Source organism: Apteryx rowi, unplaced genomic scaffold, assembly GCF_003343035.1.
Source record: "Apteryx rowi isolate R43461 unplaced genomic scaffold, aptRow1 scaffold_0, whole genome shotgun sequence".
NCBI lineage: Eukaryota > Metazoa > Chordata > Aves > Apterygiformes > Apterygidae > Apteryx > Apteryx rowi.
This window is the reverse complement of record NW_020447195.1, coordinates 3,727,973-3,755,850: the sequence shown is the minus strand read 5'-3', so window position 1 is coordinate 3,755,850 and position 27,878 is coordinate 3,727,973. Positions and strand designations below refer to the sequence as shown.

Sequence of the window (27,878 nt, the reverse complement as noted above, 5' to 3'; positions counted from 1 at the left end):
CTTGGTGGGGCAGAGGTTAGGAGAGGTGGAAGCTGAACACCACTGCTCTCCAAGATTGGCTATAACAGGCCTAATGGATCTCTGAAGCTTTCTTCAAGTTATTTTTTGGTTCTGCTGAGTAATTTCACTAAGCTGCTGTTAAAGTGTAGGACTGGAGAAGAGTTTCTCCCATCTCCAACCTTGGCCTCCCTGGCCCAGGGATGTAAATGCATATTCAGTTCTGAATGAAGACGAGGAGACTTAAGCACATGCTTATATGCTTTTTTGAATAGGTATAGAAGTAAGCACAGATTGAAGTGCTTTCCTGAACCAGGATCCTCTTGTCCTCTTTGTGCATTTTCTCGTGCTTTGAATTCTTGCTAGCGCGCTCTCAACAGAGACCAGCTGTATGCTCAGTTGAGCAGTCCCTGTTACTGCACTTCCAAAGACAACTTCTGCCATCAGCTGAACACAAGGAGCTCTCCAGCATCCAACTTGCTAACATGATACTCCTGGTATTTTGTAATTATTGGCAATTTGCAGCTTTGTTGCTGTATGTGAAAGTGTTTTTTTTTTTTTTTTTTTTTTAAATGCACTCATCTTGTTAAGCTTTCTAAGATTCACTAAGCTGCTTTCTTTATAGAGGAAAGAGGGAGAATCCTCTTTGGATTGCATTTTATTTTGAATATAGTTGCTAAATTCCAGTGACTAATCTTTTTGGAGGACAGTGCGAGGCAGGGTAGATAGTAGTGTAATTTCTGTATGGGACTGGTTCCTTTAGTTCTCATAACAACAACAACAACAACAAAAAAGGCAAACAAACAAACAAAAAAACTCTAAAAACTGAACCTGTTTTCCCTTTCTACTGCTATGATCCATTTAAGTTCCAAAATGATGAAACTAGAAGACTTCTGGAAAGCATTTTTTAATAGAATGCTCTGTATTTAGAGGACAGTTGTTTGGATTGTAATAAAAAACAATCAAATTTCAATCCCCTATTCATAAACCTACAAGACTGCTTGTGTTCGGGGTCTGTATGCCGGCTTTCTGCTTGACGGAAAGCTAGAACTGTGCTTGCAAATTCTTGGTTTGTTTTTCTTCTCCCTCACCCCCCTCAGTAACACAGCATAATAGAGAGAAACTCCACAGCAAGAAATGGGAAGAGACCTCCTACTGAGGGGTGCTACTTAAGATACAGATCATTGGCATTTACCAGCCATATAAAAACAATATTTTCCCAAACCCTCTGAGTCTTACTCCTCAGTTTATACAGCATAAGGCCACAAAAGCCAGAAGTTTGGTGCAGTGGATCCAAACAGTCCCTTTTTCAGGTTCTAGGATGCATTTGACATGTTTTAATAAACCTATCGCTTCATCTTTAATTTGGAATTAAGTATTTTGATCTCTACCTCAATGAAAACCATGTGGATCTCTTGTGAGATCTTGATTTAGGTGTTTACATGGTACAAAGAGGCATTTCTCCTGGCTGATGTATTTAATACTTTAAATAATCTGCATTGTGATACATCCATCACGCTGCCGATTCGGTAATAATTCCAAAGGCTGTAGCTGAAGCTGGAACAAACTGTTTCCATTTAATTGTGCCTTCTTTTTTCTACTCTTTTATCATAAGAATTTTTCAAAATATAGCAAAGATAAATACAAAATACAAGCAAATATCATTAAAACTTTAAGAACTGATTCATTTTAACATAAGAGAGCAAGACTAGTTGCTTTGTGTGTGTGTGTTAACCACTGATTGACTTGTATTCTGATTAACTTCTGAAAATAGACTGGAAGCAAAGCTGTTAAGTAAATGCTGTAAAATCCACACTAATTCTAAATATACCTATTTGTATTTAGAGGGAAGTATTTTTATGCATTTATAAAAGCACTAATTTAGCAGTAGAACAGTACTGAGAATTGAAGCATTAGTGTTATTAGCTAGTTTCTTAAACATGTGTGAGAAAATCTACATCTAGTATTTAGCATCTAGTTTTTACACTGAAGGAAAAAGGAATTATGGAATTCCCAAGATCGAAATAAAACTAATGCAAGTAAGTTGCTTTATGGGAGTCCTGAGTCAAAGGAAACATCTGGTCCTGTGCCGCCTTAGTGGGACATATGGTACATACTGCAGAGATATCATCCATGAGGGGCCACAAGTATGGCTGGAGAAGCAGAATTAGTTTTGCTACCTAAAAAGGGAATCTCATTTATACAGCAGTTATTTAAAAAAAAAAAAAAAAAAAAAAAAAGGCACGCTGGTTAGAAAGGTACTTCTGTCCTCTTTTTCTTTTTCTTTTACCTTAGAATAGCTGAGACTTTTGAGAGGCTTGTTGGGAACAACAGATCTGTTCCAGTCAGTTTCTTCTGACTGAAACAAATTTTGAAGCAGATAATGTTGTTTTTGGAATACTGATCCAAAAATCAGCATGAAAATGCACATAATGATAGGAAATCATCAAGTTGTAGCTTTGTCCAGGCATTACATTTTTTTTTCCAGCATGAATTTACATTATTAAGAAAAATGCTATGAAAATAAGATTCCTTTCCATTTCCAAACCCTGCAGGTAGTGCTTCCGATGCTGATAGTCACCAAATAAATCATTGCGCTTTTCAAGGGAAGTGAATAAAATATGGTTAAACAAAGCCACCGATCCTAACCAAGAGGCTTCACACAATGATTTGGGAATTTTTATGCCTGTGGGAAGAGAATGCAGTTTTTCCTCCTTTGCAGAGCAGAATATTCAAAAGCACTTTTTGTTTTTTCATGAATAACCGTATTAAAAGGGGAGGAAGAGATGTTATCTGTCAGACCCTTTTAGTGTCGTAGTACCTAACTTTGTATAGCCCATACATAAGACTGCCAGGGATGCTTTTTTGGATCCTCTTGGAGTGCGGCTTTTCTTTTTAAGCCTCTGCGTAATGGACTCTTAATCCCTGGTATGCTTCCTGCCCCATCAGAGACGTCTTTAGCCCAGCATTGATTTTGTTTACCCTTTTTTAACTTAAAAAAAAAAAATCTCACCAGGCAAAACCCCGAATCTGCAAAAGACCCACGAGATATTTGTGCAATGGGCCGTGACTGCTTATAATTTGTAGGAATAATTACGGCATGTAAGGAAGGCTGCATTTATTAGGAGCAGGGACGAAGCATGTTGTTAAGCACGCAGTGTGTCACCAAAGCAGCAGGCTGCCGGGAGCTCAGAATGGCTTTCTTTGTTAATTTGGAGCAGAAACACTGAAGCATATCCTGCGAAGGATGCTAATGAAGGGACTGCCAGTAGTAAAATCCCCGTGACCTTTGTGCTTTGTGCTAATTTCCCTTCCCCCTTCCGCGTGGCCCCGGAGCTGCGAGCGGGCCGGCCGGCCCCCGCACGAGTTTGGAGGTACAGTAGGAGCGTTGTCCCTGCCCGGCGCGAGCTCCCGCGGGCYGCCCCCACTCCCACTCGCACCGCCGCGCGTTAAAGAGGCTTTTGTTGAAGCGGAGCAGACGGACACGTAGAGGCAGGGCTCACATTAACTGATTATAAATCACTCGTTTCGCCGAGCAAGCCGAAGCTAGAGCTGGCTAATGATCTAAAATTACTAGGCAATTGTTAAATTAATCCCCTGTTTTAAAGCAGCTGGTAAATGCTTGACAGCCGCAAAGGAATAAATGCCGAGGTGTTTTCGGCAGGGTTTCTCCGGGCTGTGGCCGCGGAGAGGCGAGAGAGCGGCTGTAGGACTGGGCCGGGTATAAACGCTGCGGCGCAGAAGGGGACGAGCCTTGTTTGGAAGACGTGTCCATTCTAATTATGGCTTCCAGGTCTGGGCTTGAAGGCTTAGGCTTTAAACTTTCATCCGCTTGGGGAAGAGGAGCCGCAAGTTGCTGCTTCTCTGTCGTCCCCATGCTATTCCCGCGTTGTCGTCCGCCTGGCAGTATTTTCAAATCCCTCGATTAAACAGTGTGAAAGGAGTATGACGGCTAGCTTCGAAGCTGTCACTAGCGAGTGACCGGGGGTTTCTGCTCCCAGGACTGAGGTGGGTAGCTGTCCAGGCAAATGGTTTTCCACCTTTGTCACAGACTGAAACCCACCGCTTTACCCGGTGGCAGCGGTGGGTTTGAGGAGTCCCGGTTGGGCGGCGTTGCGCGATTCTTGCCGTAGAAACGTTGCCGGTTCCCTCCCGGGGAGCGAGCTGGGGGGAAGCGCGCGGAGAGCGCCGGCGAGCCCCGTCGCGCTGGCGTGAGGTGCGCTGTGACTCGCCCGTGTCTTTCCTCCGCAGGGACCGTGAAGGTGAAGAGCTCTAACATACAAGTAGGCGACCTCATCATTGTCGAGAAGGTTAGTGTGCGTGTTTTGTTCGCAAAATGCTTTTTGCGCAAGCCCGTAGAAAATGGCATATTTTGAAGCCCTATTTGTTTTATGATAGGCTCAGAGTATCGAGTGTCAGATATTAAGATGTTTAATCACTTCTCAGGATTTTTCTTTTTCTTTCTTTCTTTTTTTCCCCTTGTCTTGAGAATAGCATCATAGTCTTTAGAAATAAGAACAAATCTCTAATTAAACGTCAGTGACCTGAATTTTTCCACTTAAACTACAGCAAGATAAAAGAAGACGGCATGACCCCATCTCTGACTGTTGAACACAGATAAAACACCGGATACAAGGGCAGCATCAAAATGTTGTGTTTCGTGTAAACACCTAACACAAGTATTGGGAACACAGAGATCCATATGCAGGCCTCTGTATGTACAGATATATTTTCCCTTCATGATGCATTTTTTCACGTGTTCTCTGTGCAAGAAAGTGTGCACCCTAAAACTATCAGCATGAAAATATTCAGTACAAAAAGAGGAAAATGGTGCCTGTATGCTCCAGACACATGGTTTCCTCTAGCACAGTGCTTCTTGAAAGGAAAGCAGCACTAGTTGAAAATTCCTTCATACCTCTAGGGTTACTCACTAGCTCTTTTGTAAACCTAGACGTTAGTGCGGGCTGGTCAGTGGGAGCTGGCACCAGTTATTGTTCTGCACTTGGGATTCTGCAGGGAAGCGATTTCAGGATTCAAAGCAAAATGAATGCCAAGCTTCAGTCCGACAAAGAAATACACATTCTCCTCCCGAGYCCTTTGCCTCGTCACCGTGGGGCTGTGGACGGAGGTCGCACACGCGTGCGGGGCTGCATGCACAATAATGGCCTTTCTTCTTGCAACAGAACCAGCGGGTCCCTGCTGACATGATCTTCCTGAGGACGTCGGAGAAGAATGGTAAACATCTGGAACCAATTGTCAAAATAGTCATTAACCTTTCACTGGTTGTTTAGAGAAAATTATCTTTTGGAAATGTGAAAGAAATAGATAATAGTTAAATTTTAGGGAGACAGAGAATTTAAACACTTTAGCGGACCACCGCTTCTCATGTTGTTATATGCTGATTTGGCTTGTTAATTAAAGAATATAGGTAGTTGAATCCAACTACCTCCCAATGACTTGCGTTGTAGATGTAAATCATTTTACTTGCCATTCAGATTTGTTTTGTTAAGTGTGAGATAAGGAAATGTTTGATCAGAAGATTTAGAAAACATAAAGACTAACGAGAATGTTTCAAATATCTTAAAGATACAATGCAGTGTCTCRCTGTATTCAGACTGTTGGAAGGAACTAAGTGTGTGATGCAAGAATAACATTTTGATTCTTACATTGTTAACAAATGTTACTTTAAATCAGATACTGTTTTCAAAGGAAGAAAAGTGTCCTAGCTATGAAGCCATATCATAAGCTATTGATGTTCCTAAGACRCATCTAGAGGGAACACTAACTGCTGTTGAAAATCCACAGGATCTTGTTTCCTTCGCACCGATCAGCTGGATGGTGAGACGGACTGGAAACTGCGGCTGCCTGTGACCTGTACCCAGAGACTGCCAACTGCTTCTGTAAGCTGCGTTCTTGCAAAATACTTTATTTGTTAAACAAACATATCTGATTTACCTGAAAAATGTTCAGTTCCTTCAGTTAATGGACTGTTTGAGAAACTGGTTGRTTTAGCATTGCTTCGCACATAACCTCCATCAAACATGATATTTTCCAAAACCCTCCAGCAAAAATAGTTTGCATGTTTAAGAAAGAAAGAAAACAAAGGGAATCTGAATACCTGTTACTGAAGTTCTCTCTGTAAAAAGTGCAATAAATTTATTTTATACAAATATTTGGAAGAAGGACATTCTCTAGCGGTGGAGTGAATAGTTCCTATGTGTGTAGGAGTCAGCAGTGAAAGTGCCGTGCAGAATTAGCATATTTTCTTGTCACCCTAGAACGGTTCCTGATGACAAAGGCACCTCGAACTAAACATCAGGTGGTAGGATGTTCCTTGTTGGCCTGGGAAGACTAGTCTAAGTCATCTGTACTGAAAAGTAAAGAGAATCATAGGCTGTATTGGTTATTCAGGCTGAAATTTCTTTTGTGGGGCACCAACAACTAAGCAACTCCCAGGAGTCTCTTTGTGGTGTCGCTTCAAGAAATACCCTTAGAAAAATACTGTCAGTGAAGCTGGGATAATGATTGCATTTTCTCCTAGATAGTTGGACTCAGATAAGTAATATGATTTAATAACTATCATAACTTGATTAAGTAACTCTTGCTTGAAGTACTTTGGTGGAAAATTTTGTATGTTATTAAAATGTGGTTGTCTAACCATCTGCTAAAACATGTCTCTCTTGTAGGACCTACTTCAAATCCGATCYTATGTATATGCAGAAGAGCCCAATATAGATATACATAATTTYGTGGGGACCTTCACAAGGGTGAGTCCTCCTGATATATCTTTTAAATAATATGTGCAGTGTTTGCAGTGCAAACCTTTTGAAAGTTTCCAAGATTCCAGACATTTTCAGGAGAAATAGAGAAGGGTTGCCATTYGTTGAACCTTCTTTTTTTTCCTTCATAAAAATCATACGTGAATTAAATCTGAAAGAAATATATGGTTATTGAAGCTTTGATTTGAAGACGATTTCATAGGCTGTTCAGGGTTAAGGACCCTACTCTGAAGGTATTAAATCTGAACATATAGATCAAGACTGGTAGTTGCATAATCATTGTGCCTGTTCAGAAGGACCACCACAGACTCTGAAGGATTAAAATTGTCCTCCCAACTGTGAAAAGGCAGAGTATCTTGGCTAGGTGAGGCAAAARCAGTCTGGATTCCAAGTCAGGTGGGGTTTTTTTGCTTTGAATTGCATGCAGCCTATGTGAGCTCAGTTATATAYGCTCTCTATCTCAGAGGGCAGTGGCTCAGAGCTGCTGTGAAGTATCACTGTTTAAAAATGTCTTTTGACTTGATGGGAAGATGCACTGCCTATTTGGGGCAAAAGGTTGCCTTTTTTTTTTTTTTTCCTCTCACATCTCACTGGGACTACTAAAATTCTGAGATGCATCCCCTTAGGGAGCTTTCAGAGGACACATAGTTGGGTAACAAACAGGAGACAAGGCTTTTTGGAAGTTGTTTGCTGGTATATGTAAGTTTTGTGTTTGCTCTCTTATCTTTATGAGGTATGGTTAATCTGGTTTAATAGGAACTAATGCTGGCATGGAATACACTTATATAGCTTGGGGAGGCAGTTCTTTTATAAACCCTGAGCAGGCATGAATGTACTTCCTCATGCAAAGGTGCTGTTCTGTAGAATTAATCATCCGGTGTCTGAGAGRAATGACACTTTCTTGTAACTGTTCTTCATTGGTGCATGTCAGACATCTTTCCAGGCATCGCTGAGCCTGGAAGCAGGTTCTCAGTGACATCTTACATAGAAGGAGAAATGCTTGTAATCTGCATGAACCAACCGAGAAGAACATTTTGCTGTAGTCCCAGGAGAATTTCTGACAAATCCCTTTCTCATTTGTAATTCCCAGAGGCGTTCAGCAGGAAGAGATATTTTAATAGATTTATTTTCCAACCTTTCCACTCCACTGAAACAAAGTGCTTGTGTTCTTAACCCAACCAGAGATTTAACTGGGTTTGTGAAAATCCTCCATCTTRTACAAGAAGCCCATGACCAGCTCCCCCAGTATCCCTGTCCACTTATGTGTAACTCTGTCATACACTGATCTTTTAAATTACTGACTAGTTCGGGACCTTCTTTTTTTTTTTTTCCCCTGTGTTGTAGGAGGACAGTGACCCTCCAGTGAATGAAAGCTTAAGCATAGAAAACACCCTATGGGCCAGCACAGTGATTGCATCAGGTAAGGCGCAGGCATGTGTTTTTTTTTTTTTAAGGGAGTATGTTAACAATTTTTAAAGGTCTTTTTGTAATGGAATAATGATCTCTGTCAGTTGGAGAAATTAGCTGTTCGAACGAAGTTTCCCACTTGTCCTAACACCTCTGGGGAACTGAGTTGACATCTAATTGCCTCTTGGACATTCTTAGATGAGAAAGAATTGGAGTGGCCTTTGGGCACTTCTTTAGCATCTACAACTAGAATAGCACTTAATTGCACTCCACATTGACATTCTAATCTGTAACAGAAATGGTGTCAAATAGATGCTGGTAACAGAAGCTAAGATGAAAGATCTCCAGGTAAGTGCTTCCAAAGAGTTCTAGTCTTGTATACTTTGAAAAGGGAAAAAAATAAATTCTTTGGCAGATTTTGGTCTCTCTATCTAATGAAATTGAAAGGCATGAGATTAATCAATGTTCTTTAGTACAGGCTTGTCAAAACAAAAGCCTTGCTCCTCTCCTGTGCAGTGTGCTTGCAAGGTTTACAGGATGGTAACTGGAAGAGAGTGAAGTTCTGTAATACAGTTCTGGGATTAAAGTTATTGAAGGAGAAGTTTTACAGTGCAGTGCCAAGCTGTATATGGATTTAATAATGGGAAGGAACATGAACTTCTAAAGATTATGTGAAGCACTGAAAAAATTTTGATTTGCTGTTTTAGTAGCAGAAAATACTGAATAAATTTTATGCCTGTATGTCTCCATCTGAATCTACTCTGACTCTTCTTTGAAATGTATTACAGTGCTGTCACAGTGGTATGACCGAAGGATCATAAAAATCTACATGTCCAAAAATAGTTTAGTCAAGCAAGTTTTATTTATAGATCAGTAATTGTCATGCGGTAGGTAACCTACCTTCCTTCCCCCCAAGTGTAAATACATGTATTGGGACTGGCAGCTTCAAATACCAAACTTGATGCATCAATTCTTCCTGCTGTTGGAGGGAGGAGGAAAAAAAAAGAAAAAAGGGAGAAATGGAAAGCCATTTTTGTTGTGATTCTGTCCTGTGCTTTCTTATCTCTTCTTCTGAAAATTTAATTCATATCAGTTCTTAATTCAAAAAAMCTATGTGTTGATCTCCTCCTGGCACTGCACTGGTGTGGCTGAACTTAACGCACAAGACTGTGTTACAGTGAACCGTCCTACTGAACACACTGGAAAATGTCCCCTGCGCTCAGCAGGATCACACCCAGTGCCTACGCAGGGTACAAGCTCTTCCTCTGCCGTTCATGTGAACACGTGTGTTACGTGTGTGGACTTCCATGCACAAACACCTTTCCCAAATGGAGGGGCACAGCGCACGCTCTGCTCTGCCTGATTAGTTGTTTGCTATTTTAGTGGTGTTGGTGTCTGTATAAAGGCATGCAAAGACCTGCTCTTTGCCCRGATGAACTTGCCATTTGAATCTAATCCTTCCTTCTGAATATAAGTGAGGTTATTAGTAGATGGACACCTTTGTGGGCTCTGATAATACGAATAACATTTACAAATATTTTCATCTTTCAGAATGGTTTATATAATGCAGTCTGGTCTGAATATCCCTAAACCAATTAGAAACACTCTTTTTGTACATACCAGTGTGCCTTCAAGCTGTTTTCTAGTCCTGATAGGTTTTTCTCCTCATTTTGATTTATTTGGTCAACATAATAATCTGTTTCTCCTGTGGTAATAATAAATATCTTGTATAGCGTATGCATGTTGTAGGTCATTTCTGTAAAGAAAACCTATTGGTTATGAAAAACCGTGAATATTATTTTTCTTCTTCTGCAAGTGAAAGCTGTCGAATTGTGGTGATGCCATCTCACTGGGGCAGCCATTGCTCTGCTTCATCTTACGAGCAATGTGGCTTTCTCCATCTGCTGCCGTAGTAGGAGCAGGTCTGACTCTGATTGTCTGCTGCTGATTCGGAGTAGCTGTGCCATCTGCTGATTTGAATTGTGATGATCTTACCACCTCCTGCCATCTGGCTCCAGAGACCTGTTTTKTTAAGGGAATGTTTCCCCGCGTATTTTTAGAAACCACCTCTTTTGAATTAGTCCTATTTAAAAATAATTCACTTGCAGCTTGTTAAAACCTTGGTCATTAATGGAAGCAGGGGAATAGCAGAATATAAAATGGCAATGTATTTGCAGCAGTGCTTTTTTTTTCAGCGTTGTTTTTCTCCATTTTTACAGACCCCTAAAATTTTCTAGTAGAAGCTTGGACCTTGGCAATAGCATCTTTTAAACTTTTGACAGTAGCCAGATTTTTCTTAGTAGCCTTTTGAGAAGTCTTTAAAAGAAACCTGTAGAAAAACAGTGGTTTATAGTACTAAACTGTATTATATTCCTGTAGGAAGAAAAGGGAGAGCATTGTTGCTCTTAGCTCTCTAGAAACTGTGGGACATAGCATTAAAATATATTGATAGGTTCCCAGCAGCTCCATCTGTTGCAGTAAGGTGGGAGTTAGTATGATTCACCTTTTGGTGGGAACAGCAACTAGACAAACACTTAGTTTATACTAAATTGTAGATTTTAAAATAAAGTGATTCTGTCTTTAAACGCTGTTGGAATTCATTGTTTTTGTTCTGATTGTAACAACCTTTYCCAATAAAGAAGAACCATAGCCCAGAGCACTGTTTTAATTTTGACACACTTAAAACGTAATGAAGACTTTGATCTTTTTTTAAAAGCAGACCAATCAGACTTAGGTTAATGAGTCTGTAATTTCACAGCTTTCCTAGTCATTTGATTTTGCTGTTGGTTTGTGAATGGAGATCAGAAGGAGAATTATCATGTAATGGTGAGGAGCACTAAACTTTAAGCAGTGTCTTCTCTGAATTTCTGTTGATGCTGCGGGAGGTGCCAAGTCTGGATGAAGCTATCCCACCAAAACTTTGCTGGTACTGATATGGCTGCTCTCACTCCTGGGAGCTCAAGTTCTCACTGCAGGTACAGGATGGTCAGGGTGACTGTTTCTGCACCAAGAGTACTTTGGCCTTACGGAATATGGATATCCTATTACATCAGAAGGTGTTTGTCTTATCGGCGTAGGCTCGTTGTATTGATTGCCTGGGAGGAGAGGTGCAGCGCCTCAGCGTCTGTGAGGAGGGAAGACTGGTCCTCACTGCTGTYGCTGCAAGGTGGCAGGTTGTATGTGGGACCTCGGAGTCCCCACCAAGATAACGGACACTTCAGAAGTGTGACAAGCACCAGCTGGCGTGTAGATGTAACCGAGGCCAGCAGWAAAGTTCAGTTAGATGTACCTGAATAAGCACCTTCCCCAGTTATGGAAGGACCCAAGTGGTTGGTGCCTGTCCTTTCCGTTCTGGGCAGACATAGCACCTTAATGCTGGGGTGCTAATGCTGTGCAGTGCTGGGCGCTTGCAGAACTGATCGTGATGCTGCTTAAATGCTGTCCAAGCTAGCTGGCAATATTTTGCAGCTCAGGACAGAGTGGATGGAGGATCATTATATGGTATAAAGCAAACTTACAAATACATATATGGGATTTAAGTGGTGGGAGGAAAAACTTGAAATCTTTCCATCTTAGCAGCTTTTATTTGTAGCGGGAGAGACAACTGACATCAAAAGAGGGTCAGGGAAAGGTGAGGGAGCAAAGGATTTGACTTCTCTTTCCATGCTTATTAGCTGATGTGGTGTCACGTCAAGTATGGGCAGTGCGGTTGCAGACTGCTGACTTCTTGTAGGATATCTTGTGTTCAAAGTCTGTGTTCCTGGGTTTTATATTGCAAATACCTACTTCTTTAGTCTCTGGTTGCTACTGCTTCTGCAATTAACCTGCTAGAAAGCCTCTCTACATGTTGAGCCTGTGGATTCAACAGCAAGCCTTTTTGAGCCATTTTAGAGAAAGCAAACCGATATTGTTCTTTCTAGACTGATGCAGGCACTGTTTTGTTTAGGTACGGTTGTGGGAGTTGTTCTCTACACTGGAAGGGAACTGCGCAGTGTGATGAATACTTCAAACCCAAGAAGTAAGGTATGGTAAGGAAGCAGAGTCTTATACTAAATAAAAGAGAGAGAAATTTATAATAAAAAAAAAAAAACACACAAAACTTCCAAATGCTATGTGTACGTACTACAGGGACAACACCATATGAATATTAATTAACTTCCAGAAAAGGAGTTAAGATAGTTACTGCAGCAGAATCTACTTCCCCTTATTTTTTCAATCCTACTCTACTTTTGTCTTCTTACTTTTTTTTTAATTAGTAAAACTGTTGATTTATACAGTTATAATGAGATGCTCTTGTCCAGTTAGAACAGGAAAGCTTATTTCTCTGCATTCTTCTACTCTAGCAAGGTCAAGACAAGGGGTTGGGATATTTCATATAATCTGCAGCTTTTGACAGCATGCGTCCCTCTCATACCTCTKCATGCATTGCTCAGCTTCCAGAGGATAGAAGTCTCATTTATCGAGCTGACAGCAGTTCTGTTTATAAATTTGAACTGTAATGTTTTAAATAAAGAGAAGCTACTTATTAGTTGGGAATGACTCTTTGGACATGGGAATTTGTTCCTTTTGTGAATACTACCTTGAGCTAACATCTTCACTTGTGTGATTGAAATGCCTGTTTGATTTGCTTAGATTGGCCTCTTTGACTTGGAAGTGAACTGTCTCACCAAGATCCTGTTTGGGGCTCTTGTGGTAGTCTCGCTCGTCATGGTGGCCCTTCAGCATTTTGCCGGCCGTTGGTATCTTCAGATCATAAGATTTCTCCTTCTTTTCTCAAACATCATTCCAATTAGGTAAGGCGACTGCTAATTTTTCCAAGGAAAATATTGCTTCCTTTGCATCTTCCTCCATGTTTCTTATATGAATAGACATTTAAATTCTTATCAGTTCTTCATTTGGCAACTGAGCAAATCTAGAAATAGCAATCAAATGACTGTTTAAACATAGGAATTGTTTGGTTKTTTCTGCTAAATTCATCTAGCACGTTAGCCTGTTTGCTGTCTGCGCTCTGTAACTTAGGCTATAGCTTAGTTATTTAAGGAAGCAGCGGTTTGGTTTTCCCCATGGTGTGAGTATTTTGGTAGAATTAGCAATAGGCAGACTTGTAGAGGCTTTGTAGCTCCCAGAGAATGTGGTGCCAGGGGAAACCAAGTGCAACATGAGGCTGGAATATCTTTAGAAATAACAGAYCACAAGTGCCTGTTGCAGCCAGACCTTTCTCACTGTTCAGGACACCTGGTTTCTCTGATGAGAGGAGCAAAAAATGGACAGAGAGATGTCATATTTATACAACGTTTCACTATTCTATGTTATATAGTATAAGGATTTATCATGCCTTGATTTATACCGCCTTTATACTGTCTTTGAGAGGATACTGAAATTGTAATGTTTAATTACACTATATTCATAAGTAGATTGTTACTTTCAATGTAGGTCTGAGATTCATTTCAGTTCCATTTTTAACCTGCTGTCTGATCATCAGTCATACTGTCCCCACTTATAAATGTCCCTCTTCCTCTCAAATTACATCTGTTCTCAACAAAATTTTATCATATATCTTCTTGGATTACTGTACCACTGGAGCAATGCACAGCTCTTTTCCCCATTTGCCACTTGACCACTCACTTTGAATATACTTCTCCCTCAACACCCTGTTTGGCGGCTCCATTTCAGTATGCAAGACCTGTCCTTTTATTACCTGGTGGCCGTTCACAGTGATTTTATCCAAAGTTTTACTGCAGATGAATTTTGTTTTTCTCTTTTCCCTTCCTCCTGGGTAGTTTACGTGTGAATCTGGACATGGGGAAAATTGTCTACAGCTGGGTGATCCGCCGAGATTCCAAAATCCCTGGGACGGTCGTTCGATCCAGCACTATTCCAGAGCAGCTGGGGCGGATATCCTATTTGCTCACAGACAAAACAGGTTTGTATCTAGAGAACACGATTTGGGGTCATGGTATTTTGTCATTGGCTTTTTTGTTACACTTTTAACTAGCCRGAGAGTATAATGAAAGATTCCTTTGGGCTGGAAGAAGCGCTTCCTATCACTTTGGCAATGTGACTTCATTGGTTTTTAAAATATTTTGGATGCTTTTGGTCTAAATTCATTATAAATAAAAGAGGATGGGAGAATTTTTTTGCTTTAAAAAACAATTCTACTTTTTTTTGTCTTTTTTAATTTTCCCCTCAACTTTTGGTTTAATAGCATACTTTAAGTGTTGCTCGAAGTCGGAGGAAGACAGGTCATGTGTGCAGGCAGAAATATGCCGTCTGTCTGTCTGCTGCTGTCCTCCTGTTTTCAGAGCTGAGCTTGAGTTCAGAAGCTCTAAACTGTAACCAAAAGCTTGATCTGACGTAAAACCCTGCCCCGTTGAAGTTGTTCCCAGAAGTTTTCTTTGGTTTCAGCAGCGCCAGAACTATGCCCACACATTCTTATTTGCATTGGCTTTTGGGTGAATAATCTCATTTTCACTGCCACAGTGAGGTGCACCAATGCTTCCTGGGAGAATCTGCCCTCGGGTTCGTGAATGCCGTCATCTTCCCTGGCCTCAGCCTGCACCAAGAGCCTGGCGCAGTAACCGGTTACGCTCCTGGCCCAGTTTCTCTTTGATCTGGGGTACCTCAAGGAGCAGAACTTGCACTGGGAAGTAATGTGGTGGTTAATGCTCAGGGTCTGGTACCACTTCTGTTACAGGAACCCTTACGCAGAACGAGATGGTTTTCAAAAGGCTTCACCTGGGAACAGTAGCTTACGGTCTGGACTCCATGGATGAAGTGCAGAGCCACATATTCAGTATATACACGCAGGTAAAATTAAATCGGATTACTTAACTCCGTGTTCACAAAACAGTTTTCCAGGTCACTGGGCTACTATTGAATTAATATGATAGGGACTGGCTATTAAATTGTACTTTGGGGGAAAGTATGAAGGTCGTTGCATTCTTAACACACAAATACTATCACAATTGCTTATTGCATTTGTAGATTGTTTCCACATATAACAGTTTCAGCTGCCACGGCACATGCAGAAATGTAGTGTTCAGTACAGTTTTCTGTAAGTAATACAAATGTGTGTGTATGCCTGTGACTTGTTACTGAAGTCTGATTGTAAAATAGCATATTTTATTTAGATATTCACCATTTTGGGCAATTACAGTATTTGCTTTGTTGAGAAATTAGTACTGGGTAATATTTAGTGGATTACATTGCTGTTTGTAAGATTGTGTAGCTGGAAATAAGAAAGGGAGAGAAACTGTCAGAATTCAGTGAGCAGCAACAGAGATCAGCTTACCAGTACCACTGCTCTAGGCCTGGTGGTTAAAAAAGAAAAAGGGAAATTAGGAAAGGAAACTAGGATTCTTTGAATAAGATTTTAAGACATCACTATTGTGTTATGTGGTGCATAACTGATGCCTGCTATTAAAAAATAGCTGCAGCTACTGRAGGTGGCAAATGCAACATGTAAAGTATGGAACAGGAAAATCCTGTTTTGAGAAGTCCTGTCCTCTTTCAGTATCACTGGATGAGCCAGGATCCATAGTGTCTTCATCTCTCTTCTGACAGTTTTAGTTCAGTTTTGTACAAAAACCAAGTAATGCTGTGTTACCTGTCAGGTTCAGCAAGCGGTGTTCCTTGGCATATTACAGTGGAAAAGGTGCTTATTGGTAGAAACGTCATATAAACATACACACTTCTTTCTTAAAACAGGCAGTGAGGTTTTACTTGAGGATATGACTATATTTTTCAATTTAGAAATGTAGTAGTTCGTTGGAAACTGTCAGTAGCTAATGTTTCAGCCTCCCATCTGAGTGGTACTTACAAAAGATTTAAGAGTTGTTACTAATTATGTAGTTTGGGAAGCATTATTTTTAATTTGCTGTTAATAAGGTTCTCTCAACCTGCAATACCTTCTGCAGCTAGAAATGACTTTTGAGGGGACTTGTTAACTGTTCAATTTTCTCTTTTGTAAAATGTGATTCCACAGATGCAATCTGCAGTGCTTAGTGATGGATTACTATTCCCGTGTTGTAAGCCAAGCACTTTCAATTCCTAATGGTTGTGGAATTGCTTCATTCCTACAGAAATGACAGAGGTAGTTTTCAAAGTGCCTGTGCTTTTCCTTAAGCAAATACGTCCAGGGCAGTAAACTGGATTTTACGTATCACATTGTTTTTTGTTTTGCTCTAGAGATTTTAGATTTAAGTGCACTTTCTGTGCCCCCATAAACTAAAACATGAAGCCTGCATTCTTACCTGGGAAAAGGCACTCTGTACTGTAGTTAGGACTCTTATTTTTGGATTTTGTTCATGGCGGTAGAGAAGATGCACAGCAGTTTTCCTTGAACTCAGTAATCTAGTGGCCTAACTTTTCCCCAGTCAGACTGTCAGGCTATGATCTTCTATTTTTAACTAAGCATATGGTAGCTGATAAATATCTGCTATTTTGAGTAATTATCTTTTTCACTGGCATGTGTCTCAGGTAGCATTTTCCAACAACACAATCTTTGTGTGAATATTTGTGGACAGATCTTGTAACTACCTACCTTAGCCATCTCTCTTTTCTGCCTCTGCTTTCACAGCCTTGTTAGCGTCTGCCGCTTCTCCTGGTGCGGAGACCCCAAAATGACTGACCTGTACTTTTAGTGTGTAAACAAACTTCAGATCTAGTTGCTCCCATTTCTGTATTCAATCTCCAGAGGGCAGAAAACTTGACTAGTTGTTAATTACTTTCCAAAATATTCAATATTTGTCAAGGACATTTTGAATGGGACCGAGGCCAATATGTAAATAGTGCTATGTGTCAATTTAAGTGCACTTCAGCTGCGAGTTTACTGTTGTTTTGATTTGGTTAAAGGCCTGTCACAACAGTGATGATGAACAGCAAAATTAATTTTGAAGATTTTATGTGTCTTAATCACTGGAATTTGAAAAATAGCATTTAATTTTATGGAATTAATATTGGTAAAGGGTATGTCTCATAAAGCATTTGTCATGACAAAGTTAGATTCCTCATAATGAGAAGCATTTGCTGGCAATGATTCATTTTGAACTGTAGTTCTTATTCTTTACTCTTATTTTTACCATGTTGTGGCCTTTGACCTGGAAGCGAAACTTTTGTCCTCTTGACACTAAAGGTTAACAGAGCAGGAAACTAGATCACTGTGTGTCCCCTCTTCCACCAGGATAATTTAGTAATTGTGCAATTATCTGAGGAGTCCCATTCTGATACTAAAAATAGTATTAAAAATTAAATGAATGCAATTAAGATTTTCTAGATCCATACAAGACATCTGTTTTCTGTTTTCAGCAATTATATGCGCTTACATGTGAAAACCCAGTTGACTGTAAACTTCCAGAGCCATTGGTCTTTTGTGGGGCAAAGAATAGTTTCACTGGGTCTTGTGCGACTTTGGTCTTTCACCCGTCAGTGTTTTGTGGATCTGCAACAAAGGGTTGTTTTCTCCATGTACTGCTCAAGTTTAGATAAATCTCTTGGGGCACTTTACTCCACCCAGAATACTGTTAAGTTGCATTAGGCTGGGGAATGTTCCTGTGATGGTAGCACAAAGGTGCACAAAGAATCCACCTCGTTCCAGGGGACGTAAGAGTTCGCAACTCCTACCTAGATGGTCTTCATGCAAAGAAGTAAAATCTTTTCTCCTTATGGTAACGGTCTATTCTACTTTTCTTTTCTATAAGCAATCTCAGGACCCACCTGCTCTGAAGGGCGTTACCTTAGCCACCAAGGTGCGAAAAACCATGAGCAGCCGAGTGCACGAGGCAGTGAAGGCGATCGCCCTGTGCCACAACGTCACACCGGTGTACGAGTCCAACGGCGTGACGGATCAGGCTGAAGCTGAGAGACACTACGAGGATTCCTGCAGGGTTTACCAGGCTTCCAGTCCCGATGAGGTCAGTGTCCATTTGGGTTGATAACAATATAAATTCAATTTTGCTTGTTGCACAAAAAAATTTTCCTCGTTAAAAATGTTTCGTGTTGGTTACACGTCTTGGATGCATCTTTTTTTAATGCAACTAAGGTAAAACAATTAGTTTTCTATTAATTTGTATAATTATGCTTGCTTCACCATTAAAAGCCCTAAACATGAAACTTTCCATACAAATTCTGCCAATGATATACTGAGATCATATCACCAATTCAACTGCATTTGAAGGATTCTTTCATTTATTGCTCCAAATAAACAGACTTGCCTCTGATAATAATCTTTTCACCTTCAACATCAGAAGAGAAGCTGGCTTTCCTCATTGTCAGAGGTGAGAAAATGTTTGCACAGAAATCTGTTTATTGTTTAAAATCCTCGAATAGCCAGGCTTCGGAGGCGGTGTATTATTGAACGACTGGCATGAAAAGTTAGGTCCCAATTACATGTACCATTTAAAATATTCCCAATAGTTTCTTTTCAAACACACAATTAATTCATTTTATATAATATGTTCTTGTCTGCGTTATATAAGAGCTGCTTCTTTGCCTTTTCCCCCCTCCATTGATGTGCCTACAGCGACAACAAATACTTATTCTGCTCTGGTTTTACAGCTAAYGTACGATGTGTGTGTGTCCGTTCCCAGGCTGTAATCCAGCTCTGCATTCTGCTTACCTGCTTTTCTCTACTGTGTTGCTCTCTCCCATAAAGGCAGCTTTACAGAAAGCAAATGCCCTTGGATTGAAATGAGATCTGAATGATTTCCAGATGGTAATTTTTGTGATCTGTATTTAGTTTTCCCCCCCCCCCCCAATGCATTTACTGGATATTTATGCACAGATCCTCTGTTTATTTATTTGTATACTGTGGTATATAGTGAAGTCAGTGATTTTTCTTTTCCTTTTTTGCTTTATGCTATTTTGTCTTTAAAATATTTACACAGCAATTTGTCTGAAATACCCAGGGGTTTATTGTTTGTTTGTTTTTTGCTATAACATGATAACTAACCCTTCCAAGATTATTGTTTAAATTCTTTTTTTCTTTCTTGTGGTGTCTTAAGTGGAGAATTACAGCGGATTCAGAAATCAGATATGCTTTGCTGCACTGAGGAAATCTTGTCTATAGCTCTTAGATATACAAATATTGTTTAGACATGCTCTGCGTGTGTCATGCTAGATGGTACAAAATGCAGGATCAGCACAAGTCGAGTCCTTGAGACGAGAGCGATGCTGTTAAATAACATTCCCTGTAGGGGAATGGCTTTGGACTCCTGTTAAAGCCAGCCTTTGAAATCCTATATCAATAAAATATTGCCGTGGCAGGGAAGGTCAGTTTATGAAATGAGTACAAAAACTTGTATTCTCTTTACTTTAACAGCAAGGGTAATTTCTACCAGTTGGCATAGGATTCATTTCCTGTAACAGAAAGCAGGATTTCCTAAATTTGTTTCCTGTGCACGCTGCCATTCAGAGCTCTTGAAGTATCTTTATTCAGATATCGGTTACAGCCTTGGGGCTCTGCAAGCGTGTCAGTTGTAGCCATACAGTAACTAACAGGGGAAATGAAATAGATATAATCTGATCGGAGATAAGAGTGCCTGGGATTCCTGGGCAAACAGTCTTTAACCCCGACAACGCTCTGCAGCTGCCAGGACATGAAAGGGTGTACCGAGCCGTTGGCTTCTGCCTGTCGTCGGCGCGCCCAGGCAACCCTRAATGGGACATTTGTCGAGCAACTCATAACACAGAAGGATCAATTTGTCTCTTTAGAATGAAATTTATTAGTCGATATCCATTTCAGCGGTGGCTTGGGTAATTTAATTGTCAGAGCRAAGTTTGGGGGGAGAGTATGCCAAGCCGCTCCAGCCGCTCGGCTTTGYAGCGCAGGGCTACGTCTGCCCCGGCTCCTAGAGTGCGGTAAGGAGATTTATTGATTTCTCCTCATCAGTGAGCACAGACTCTCTGGATGTGCGCGAGGGGTTTCAAGCCTGGTCGAATCTCGCTTGTTTAAGCTGTAAAAATATTTGTTCATCTTGAATGTTTCTCCTGTTATGCCTGGGAGCCCATACAGTTAGTTATCTGTTTAAATGAAGGAGAGTAAAGGTCCGCTGTTTTGGACTATTCTGAAAATGTCCCCCCCGTATGAGGGTGCCCAAAATCTGCCGCGGCAAGGCTGCGCTTTTGTTGCGGTCGCTACTGTTTGTTGGCACGGTGGTGCTTCTAGAGGCAAGGCCCCATTGCGTCGCATGTTGAATAGGGACGGCAATTTAAACACTTTTAGTAGATCTGATAGGAACACTTCAAAATTATATCACTTTTCCCCTCAGTAATTATTCATTAAGTACTACAGGGTCTGGAAAGTGGCACGTTAAAGGGCATCAGTAGTGCTTCATCTCTGCTGGTGCTGGATGCTGTTCACCTGGAGGGCCATTAAGGGCTGAAAGAAGAAGTGCCCTGGGACTGAAGCTGGCTCAGGAACAGCACGGGAAGAGGGGGATTTCTTTCGTTATTCTTCCCCTTCTGTTAGCGAGCCTTTTTGGAGACTTAGTGCCATCCGACACGAACGGCTTTGTGCAATGAAATGTGGTTAGTGCGAGGTATATCACGGGCACATGACATAGCATGTATCGTGTGCTACTCTCCCATTTGTTACTCTGCGCGAGGCTTTTCTTTTGGGAGGTTTAAATGCTTCTTGACATAGAATTTAAATGAGATGCCCAGCAGGGACGGAGGGAGGAGATATTTGTCAAAGAATGTAGCAAAAGATGCTTTAATAGGCCGARTTGGGAGCAGAGATTTGCAGCTTTCAGACACTCAAACATCTAGTGCTGTGTTCACTGAACAAATGCTCGTGTGACATCATGCTGTGAAAAATTCTTGACAATTATTTATTAACCAGAGTATTAAAAGCAGAGCTCCACCTCTGCTCTGGAAAACTAAGGAGGAATTTCTAACTACACACTTTCTTAGTCTAAGGGTGTCTTGAAGAAACCTTGGAAAAAGATAAGCTTGGAAGATCCTTTGACATTTTTCTAACCTTTGAAAATATGCTTCCAAAAACTTGCTAATATTAATTGGTTTAAAGGTCTTTTAAAGCAAAGCCAAATCAACTATATTTTTTATCTGATGGTTTAAGACTGTCTTAAAAAAGAAAGTCCGTTAAAGACCCATCCATTAAATTGGAGCATGATAGAAATACCCTTTTGATTGAAGAGTGTAAACTGGTAATGACATGGGGTAAGGAAGCAAGAGATGATGAGATGAATCTGGAAGTTGACTTACTCTGCTTTGCGTTAGTGTTTCTGGCTTTGATATTTGTAAATCCAGGGGGAATGCAAAGTTTTTCATTTGAGATTTCACAAAGAGCAATCTGAAATAGCATGTTCAGAAAGTGTTTGTAAACAGGATTTCCCTAATGGACCCAAACATAGTTTTGAGATCTCTAGGCTTGTGCGGAGGGTACCTATACCTTCACTTGCTGAAGCATTTCCCTTCAGGACCTTATAGCCGAAGGAAGGCAGGCAATGACCTTGTRTGAGGAGCCTAGGAAGGCTTTGCAGCTGAGTAGGACAGGAGCTGGGCTACCCAAATCCTGCAAATACTGTTAGTAAACTTTTAACTTGAGGAAAAACCCGCTATAAAGAGCTGTATCAGAGCACCTGCATATGAAATGCCTCATTAGACTGAGGACTCGATGGCCTGACCCAAAGGCCATCAGTTTTGCTAGAAGTTTGGACTGGACCTAGGTGCTCTACCCAAAGCCATGGTTTGAKTGCTGGGGCTAAGCTGATGTTTGGCTTTTTCTCTCCATGAATGTGAACAGTTTTAGCTCATGATAAAGCACAAGTTTCAAAATAAGATTACGTATTAATGATTTAGTCAAAGTGTTACAGTAGTTGTTTCAAAGATTGTCATGGAAGGTAAAGAAGTATTCAATCCTGTGAGGAATAAATTGAATACTTCCTCCTGCTTTACAAGAAGTTAAATGCTACAAATAAGTAAGGTTATACAAATGAAAAAAAAGATAAACCTTTCAGTGAGCCTGTGAACAGAATAAGACAGGAAACAAAAGCTTTTTTTTTTTTTTTTAATATAAACATCTCTTGGATGAGAGATTCATGCACCCTGTGATTTCTGTTTATTTACTGAGGAACTTGTGGCACGTGAGCGGACACAGCAGCTTTCCTTCACCCAGATTTGCACGGGTCCTGGATCCAAACCCTTTCCACCCCAAAGCACAGGAGATGGGCTGTGAGCAGAGGCAGTGGGRCTGTCCCCACCACCACGCTGCCCCGCAGCAGCCGGAGTGATGCCCACAGGGCACTCGTCACCCCGCTCTCTTGGGTGAGGCTGAGCTGCCGCATGGGCCTCRGGTTCGGCTCGACAGTTTGTCTGTCGTTCCCGCTGTCCGTGCAGGACTCGGAGTCCTCCGATGCCCTCCTGAGCCCCTCCGTGGCCTCAGTTGCTGCCATCCTCTGAGCACACCGTGATTAGCTCGTGTCCAGCACCCTCCGCGGTTCTCTCCTGTTTGGTTGCGACTGTCGCTGCATCTTCCGACGTCGTTTCGGGTCCAGCACCTGACAGCCCTGCGTGGCCTCTCCGCCCGGCTCTCTTCCACTAGCTTCCCTCATTTCCAGCCAGCGGTGACGCTCATGGTGGGCCCGTCCCATGAGCTTGGTGCTGGATCTGCTGCCGCGCTCGGGTTGGCTCCTCCACCGACAGCTTTTTGTGTTTCATGTTTTTYGCCTGACCAAAGGGGACGTGGTGGCTCGTGCCATAGGTTACACCATCCATAAACCTTCCCCTGGCCAGAGGGAAGCTCTCRCAGGGCCAGGGCGCTAGGGAAAACYGCACTGAAGGGATCATTTGTTCTCATCACGTGGTCAAGGTAGAAAAACGGATCCGCTTTATGTGCTGTTAATGACTAAGGAACTTCTTTTCCAGCTACAACCCGCTGTCCCTTCCCTTCTGGTGCTCCCTTACGTGACCCCTGGCCTGCCAGCCCCAGCAGTCGGCCTGACCTCTAACCCTGCTTGCGTTTAGGTGGCCCTGGTCCAGTGGACGGAGAGCGTGGGCTTAACCCTGGTGGGCAGAGACCAGTCCTCCATGCAGCTGAGGACACCGGGTGGCCAGATACTGAACTTCACCATCCTCCAGATCTTCCCCTTCACTTACGAAAGCAAACGGATGGGGATAATCGTTCGGGTAAGTGGCTTCGGATAAGTCTTTGTGAATCTCCTGCTAGCGTAACCTGAAGAAGAAGGTGTAATGTTTACTGTCAATAGTGATGTTCTTCTTGGGAGAATTTTCCAGTATCTCTTATGTCTGGTTATAAACTGCTTCCGTGTTTTGAGCTAATAGCTTCACATTGCTGGGATTGCTTAGTAATGTAACTTTTTTTCCTTTCTCATATTTTGACACATGTGCTGTTGGGTATCCTGTGGCGTCCTTCATCTATYGATCCTTAGCCCCTCGCTCAAAGTAACAGCAAAACAGTGGGAGAACTAGCTTCAGGTGATAGTTTAACGCGTATGTGTGTGTGCGCGCGCACACATGCGTCCTCCACAGTTCCAGCTTCCTCTGGCTGCTCCTTCCTGCTTTCTTTTTCAATTCCTGCTGGTATTTTCTGGGGCGCGTTTCAGGGTGCAGCCCCGCAGCTCCCTGCCGCACAGCCGTGCACACGCCGGTGCTGGCGCGGTGGGGCAGCGTCGCGGCTCCCTGTCCGGCCGGGGCCGTGCAGCCTCGGAGGCAGCGAGGGGACCGCCAGGGTGCCGCTGAGGAAGGAAGCGGCAGCTGGGGTCCGTCCCAGGGGGCTGCCAAACTGGGGGCCCTGGAGGCACTGGAAAACATTCAGAGGATTTTTGCTACCAGTGCGAGCAGGAGGGCCTGGGGGGGCAGGAGAGAGCTGAAGTCTGAATATCTTGGCTATCCGTGCACTGAACCCRGGCTCAGAGGCTTTGATAGCTGGTAGAGATGCCAAATTCTCTCTCAAATAAGCCTGTTGTTTCAAGTGATCCTTAAGCCAGCGCTTCCAGCAAAAGAAACGGTCAGTACTTACCCTCTCTGCTGGGACCGAAGCTGCGTTCGCCCTGCCGGTGTTGTCCCCTCCCACAGCGGCTGACACAGGCGAGGAGGAAGGGGAGCGCGGGAGGGAGCAGCGCCGCTCTCGCAAGGAGACCGGGCAGCAGCGATGCCTCCGGGTAGCTTCAGCTGGCTTTGGAGCCCCGCTCTGCACCCTTGGGGTTGTCTTCGCTCTTCGTTGTGGTTGAAAGTCCCTGCCCTTCCTCTCGTGTCCTCGCCGCGTTCAGGCTGGCAGTCAGTTTGGGACTAGGGCTGCGGGTCAACCCGGTCACACTTGATCCCTCCTCCCAGTCTCCTCTGCAAGCAGGATCAACCTCCAGGAGCAGTTCACGGGTCCAGCTTAGTGTCTCCAAAGCAGTCGTGGTGGTTTAACTGAGGGGTCGTGGAGACAGCAACAAGTGGGAAGGAGGAAGGGGATCGCGAACTGCTGCCACAGCAAATAACTTTATCCTGAATCAAAGTCTGCAGCAGAAAAGAGCTATCAGCTTCTTTGTGAAACACTGGAAATGCCACCCACACCTCTGCCAGGCATCAAAACACCCATCAGACCCTGTGGAGGTGCGCAAGGCGAGCGTGCGCACGTGTGCCACTGCAGGGAACTCTGGAGATTTTCTTTGAAGCTGTTTAATRTAGCTCACAGATATGCTGAGGACACGGTACCATGAGCGCAGTTTGAAAATAGCAGACTTAAGGTAAATGGGTGCGTTTGTGCAAGCAGGTACCTCTATCAGCAGTGGCAGGCGCTGCGCAGGCTACGTAGGTGCCCGGGTGAAATTGTACCCATAACTGTGGTTCTGTATACAAATACAACATAAGATCAGGCTCTCAAAAATAAATCATCTTAAAAAGAAAGAAGAAGAAAGTATAGGTGCTAAAAACAGTGGAGGTGAGGAGTTGTCACCATAATTATCATTCAAGAAAATACTAAAGTATCAATGTTAGTAAGGTAAACTCACCCAGTTAAAGTAAGGTACTTCCATTTGCCTGCAAAGCAAACAAGGTGAAGCAGTTAGAATATTTCTTTTATAGATAATTAAAACATCCTTTTGTGGGTTTTTTGTTTGTTTTGTTGTTTTTTAACCAAAAGTGCAGATACGTAATCTGTACCAGAAATCTAAAGCACGAATATGAAACCTATAATCCAGAGCAAGATATGATTTGCTGTATCTTTTCATGTGATCAGCAGCCTTGTTATTTAGGGTGGGGAGAATGGGTAAGATTGATCTTACTTTTACCTTGTGGTAAAACAGGGTTTCTTGGATATACATGTTGGGGTACCTGGAAATATGGTGCAGAAAATATCTTCTGCCTCTTGTGTTAAAAATTACAGCAGTACAAGAAATGCTCTTTGTTTTTAGTTGGGAATATTTGGGATCAGTATCTCTTATAAGGGCCTCTTCTAGAGCAGATTAATTTGATCTGCTCTATTAGCTGAATTTTCATAGTTTTACAAATCTGAACTTCTTTGGAGACCTGGAATAGCACAGCCCCTGTCCAGAATTGGCACTGTGGAAGGGTAATGTGAAATTGGGCAGTGCAGTGGTCATGTTCAACAACAACAAAAATTAAGGAGAACTTCAGTGTTCTCATTACYGAAAGATTTGGTGATAAAGGTGGAACTGTAATGTGTGCACATAATATAACTTTTTGGTAACCTATGAATGGCAATCTGTGTTTAGCACAAACTGAAATTGCTGAAGTTCGTGCAAATGGACACCCAGTTTGCATTATCCCACCTGTGCACTTCAGACCTCCACCTCCTATTGCTCAGGGAGTGAATGCTTTTAAATTTTGGATCAGAGGCCACAGTGTGGTGTAGGAGGACAAATCTGTATTTGAAGTTGTTCCAGGCTTTGAAACATTAAAATATGCCCAAGGACAGGAGTGTTAGTTGAAGTGGGCTGGCAGGGTGAGCTTGTACAAAGTAATCAGTGTGTTAAATCTGTGAGTCTGGAGAAGGGACCGAATGCGTGTGAGCAGAGGGAGCTCCTGTCGGAGCTGCAACCAGTGTCTGGTACCGCGCTGGAGGGCTGTAAGGATTATTGGGCGTAGCCATTCAAGTACAGCAGATATAATTTCTTTGGCTAAATTATTTTTTATAGGTGAAAATGACATGGTGACTTTAGGTAGTCTTTTAAAGACTATTAGCAATAGCAGAGGGAGGGTTAAACAACCTCCCCCTCCATTGCTTAGCATAAGTGCAAGCTTTTGGTGAGATACTATTTTATCAAAGCTGTAAAAAGTGGGATAACAATCACAACCGTTGTACATTTCATTAAATTGCGTTCATGTGCTCAGCGGAGAAACGAATGTCCTGACCTTCTTTTTCATCTAAGTGGAAAGAAGCCCTCTTTGGGCAACTTTTTGTTTTGTTTTGTTTTGTTCTTCTTTGTACAATAGTATGACAAACTGGTGATTTGAAGCTAATGTATTTTAAAATATCTATTAGCCACATTCCTCCCCTTGCTATTGTACATTTCTGTAAATGGCATATTCTGTATTTGGCTGAAGGAAAGGGCAAAACTCCCACTGGTGGTCACTGGGAGCAACACCAGGCCCCAGACTGTGAGGCTTTAAGACAGTGATTTATCTTGTTAATAGAAGCATCAGCTGCAATGCACTTGTTACCTGAGTATCTTTATTTTGCACCCAGTGAGCTGCGACTAAACCATGCTCCCTCTACACAGAAACTGGTTGGCCCAGACGCTGGCTGGCTGGGTATTACCTTGCCATGTTCCTGTATACTCTGAAATACTATCCTCGAGCAGGTTTTTGATTTTCATTTAAAAAGAAAATACTTATAAATCAGTAACTGACAAGTAAAATTTTCTTTTATTAAATATACACATATGCATGTGTAGGCACTCATGTTGGTTTTGATTCACAGCTTGCAAGGTAGTTACCTCTTTAGTATATTTTCTAAAACTGTGTTGCCTGTTTGTAAAAAATAGAAATAATGGAAGGGAAAGCAGCCTAAAGTAACCAGAAGGCAGCAGAAGCAGTGAGCAGCCGGGGCAGGGAGGAACTACGGAGTGAAACCACAGTCCACACTCAGAAGTGCAGTAAGTAGAATTAAAATGGCAATATTTTCTGCTCAACTCTGCAGTTATTGCCCATTCTTATAAACGGCCATTTTTCAGGCTGGCGGGAGCCATTGTGCTCCTCTTGCCAGACTTCCTGCATAATCTGGGAATAGAATTCCAGCAAGTGATTCATGCATAGAGCTTAGTAATACTGTTACTGAAATCCTTGGCGGAGACGTCCGWCTCCCCTGCTGGTCCTGTCCTGTCTGTCTCTTATAAAAGATCTCTTTTAACACATCACTTTAAGTAAATAAAGTAGGAGTTAATATTGAAAACGAGTGGCAGATGTTACCTCATTTGAGACATTCTTGCCATATCTGCTTGCTACATGTGATCAACTATCATTTCTTGGTAGCTTATTATTCCAGTTCTCAGAAATCTTGTTTGAACAAGGCAGCCACTCTCTTTACAGTGCTGTTTACTTACTTTTCTTCTTCTTGAAAGGCGGTCTGTTTGTTTGACCACAACATTTTCCATTCTTCTTTTTCTCTGCTCTTTTTCCCCTTACCCGTGTGGAATGGTCTTTGTTGTAACGCAAAGATAGTGCTATTGTCATATCTGGAATTGAAAGATGCCTTTGAACTATGGCCAG

General features: G+C 42.0%; 1 protein-coding gene across 1 annotated transcript in view; it reads left to right on the top strand.

Annotated features, from left to right (window-relative positions):
• Positions 1-27,878, top strand: part of ATP9A (ATPase phospholipid transporting 9A (putative)) — a 55,089-nt gene that overhangs the window by 6,613 nt on the left and 20,598 nt on the right. Inside the window, exons 5-15 of the mRNA XM_026055488.1 lie at positions 4,249-4,307; positions 5,181-5,232; positions 5,803-5,897; positions 6,684-6,764; positions 8,121-8,196; positions 12,130-12,206; positions 12,816-12,976; positions 13,964-14,106; positions 14,878-14,990; positions 17,882-18,094; positions 23,166-23,327. Coding sequence (XP_025911273.1) covers positions 4,249-4,307; positions 5,181-5,232; positions 5,803-5,897; positions 6,684-6,764; positions 8,121-8,196; positions 12,130-12,206; positions 12,816-12,976; positions 13,964-14,106; positions 14,878-14,990; positions 17,882-18,094; positions 23,166-23,327 — 1,232 coding nt within the window. The remainder of the gene's footprint in view (positions 1-4,248; positions 4,308-5,180; positions 5,233-5,802; positions 5,898-6,683; positions 6,765-8,120; positions 8,197-12,129; positions 12,207-12,815; positions 12,977-13,963; positions 14,107-14,877; positions 14,991-17,881; positions 18,095-23,165; positions 23,328-27,878) is intronic.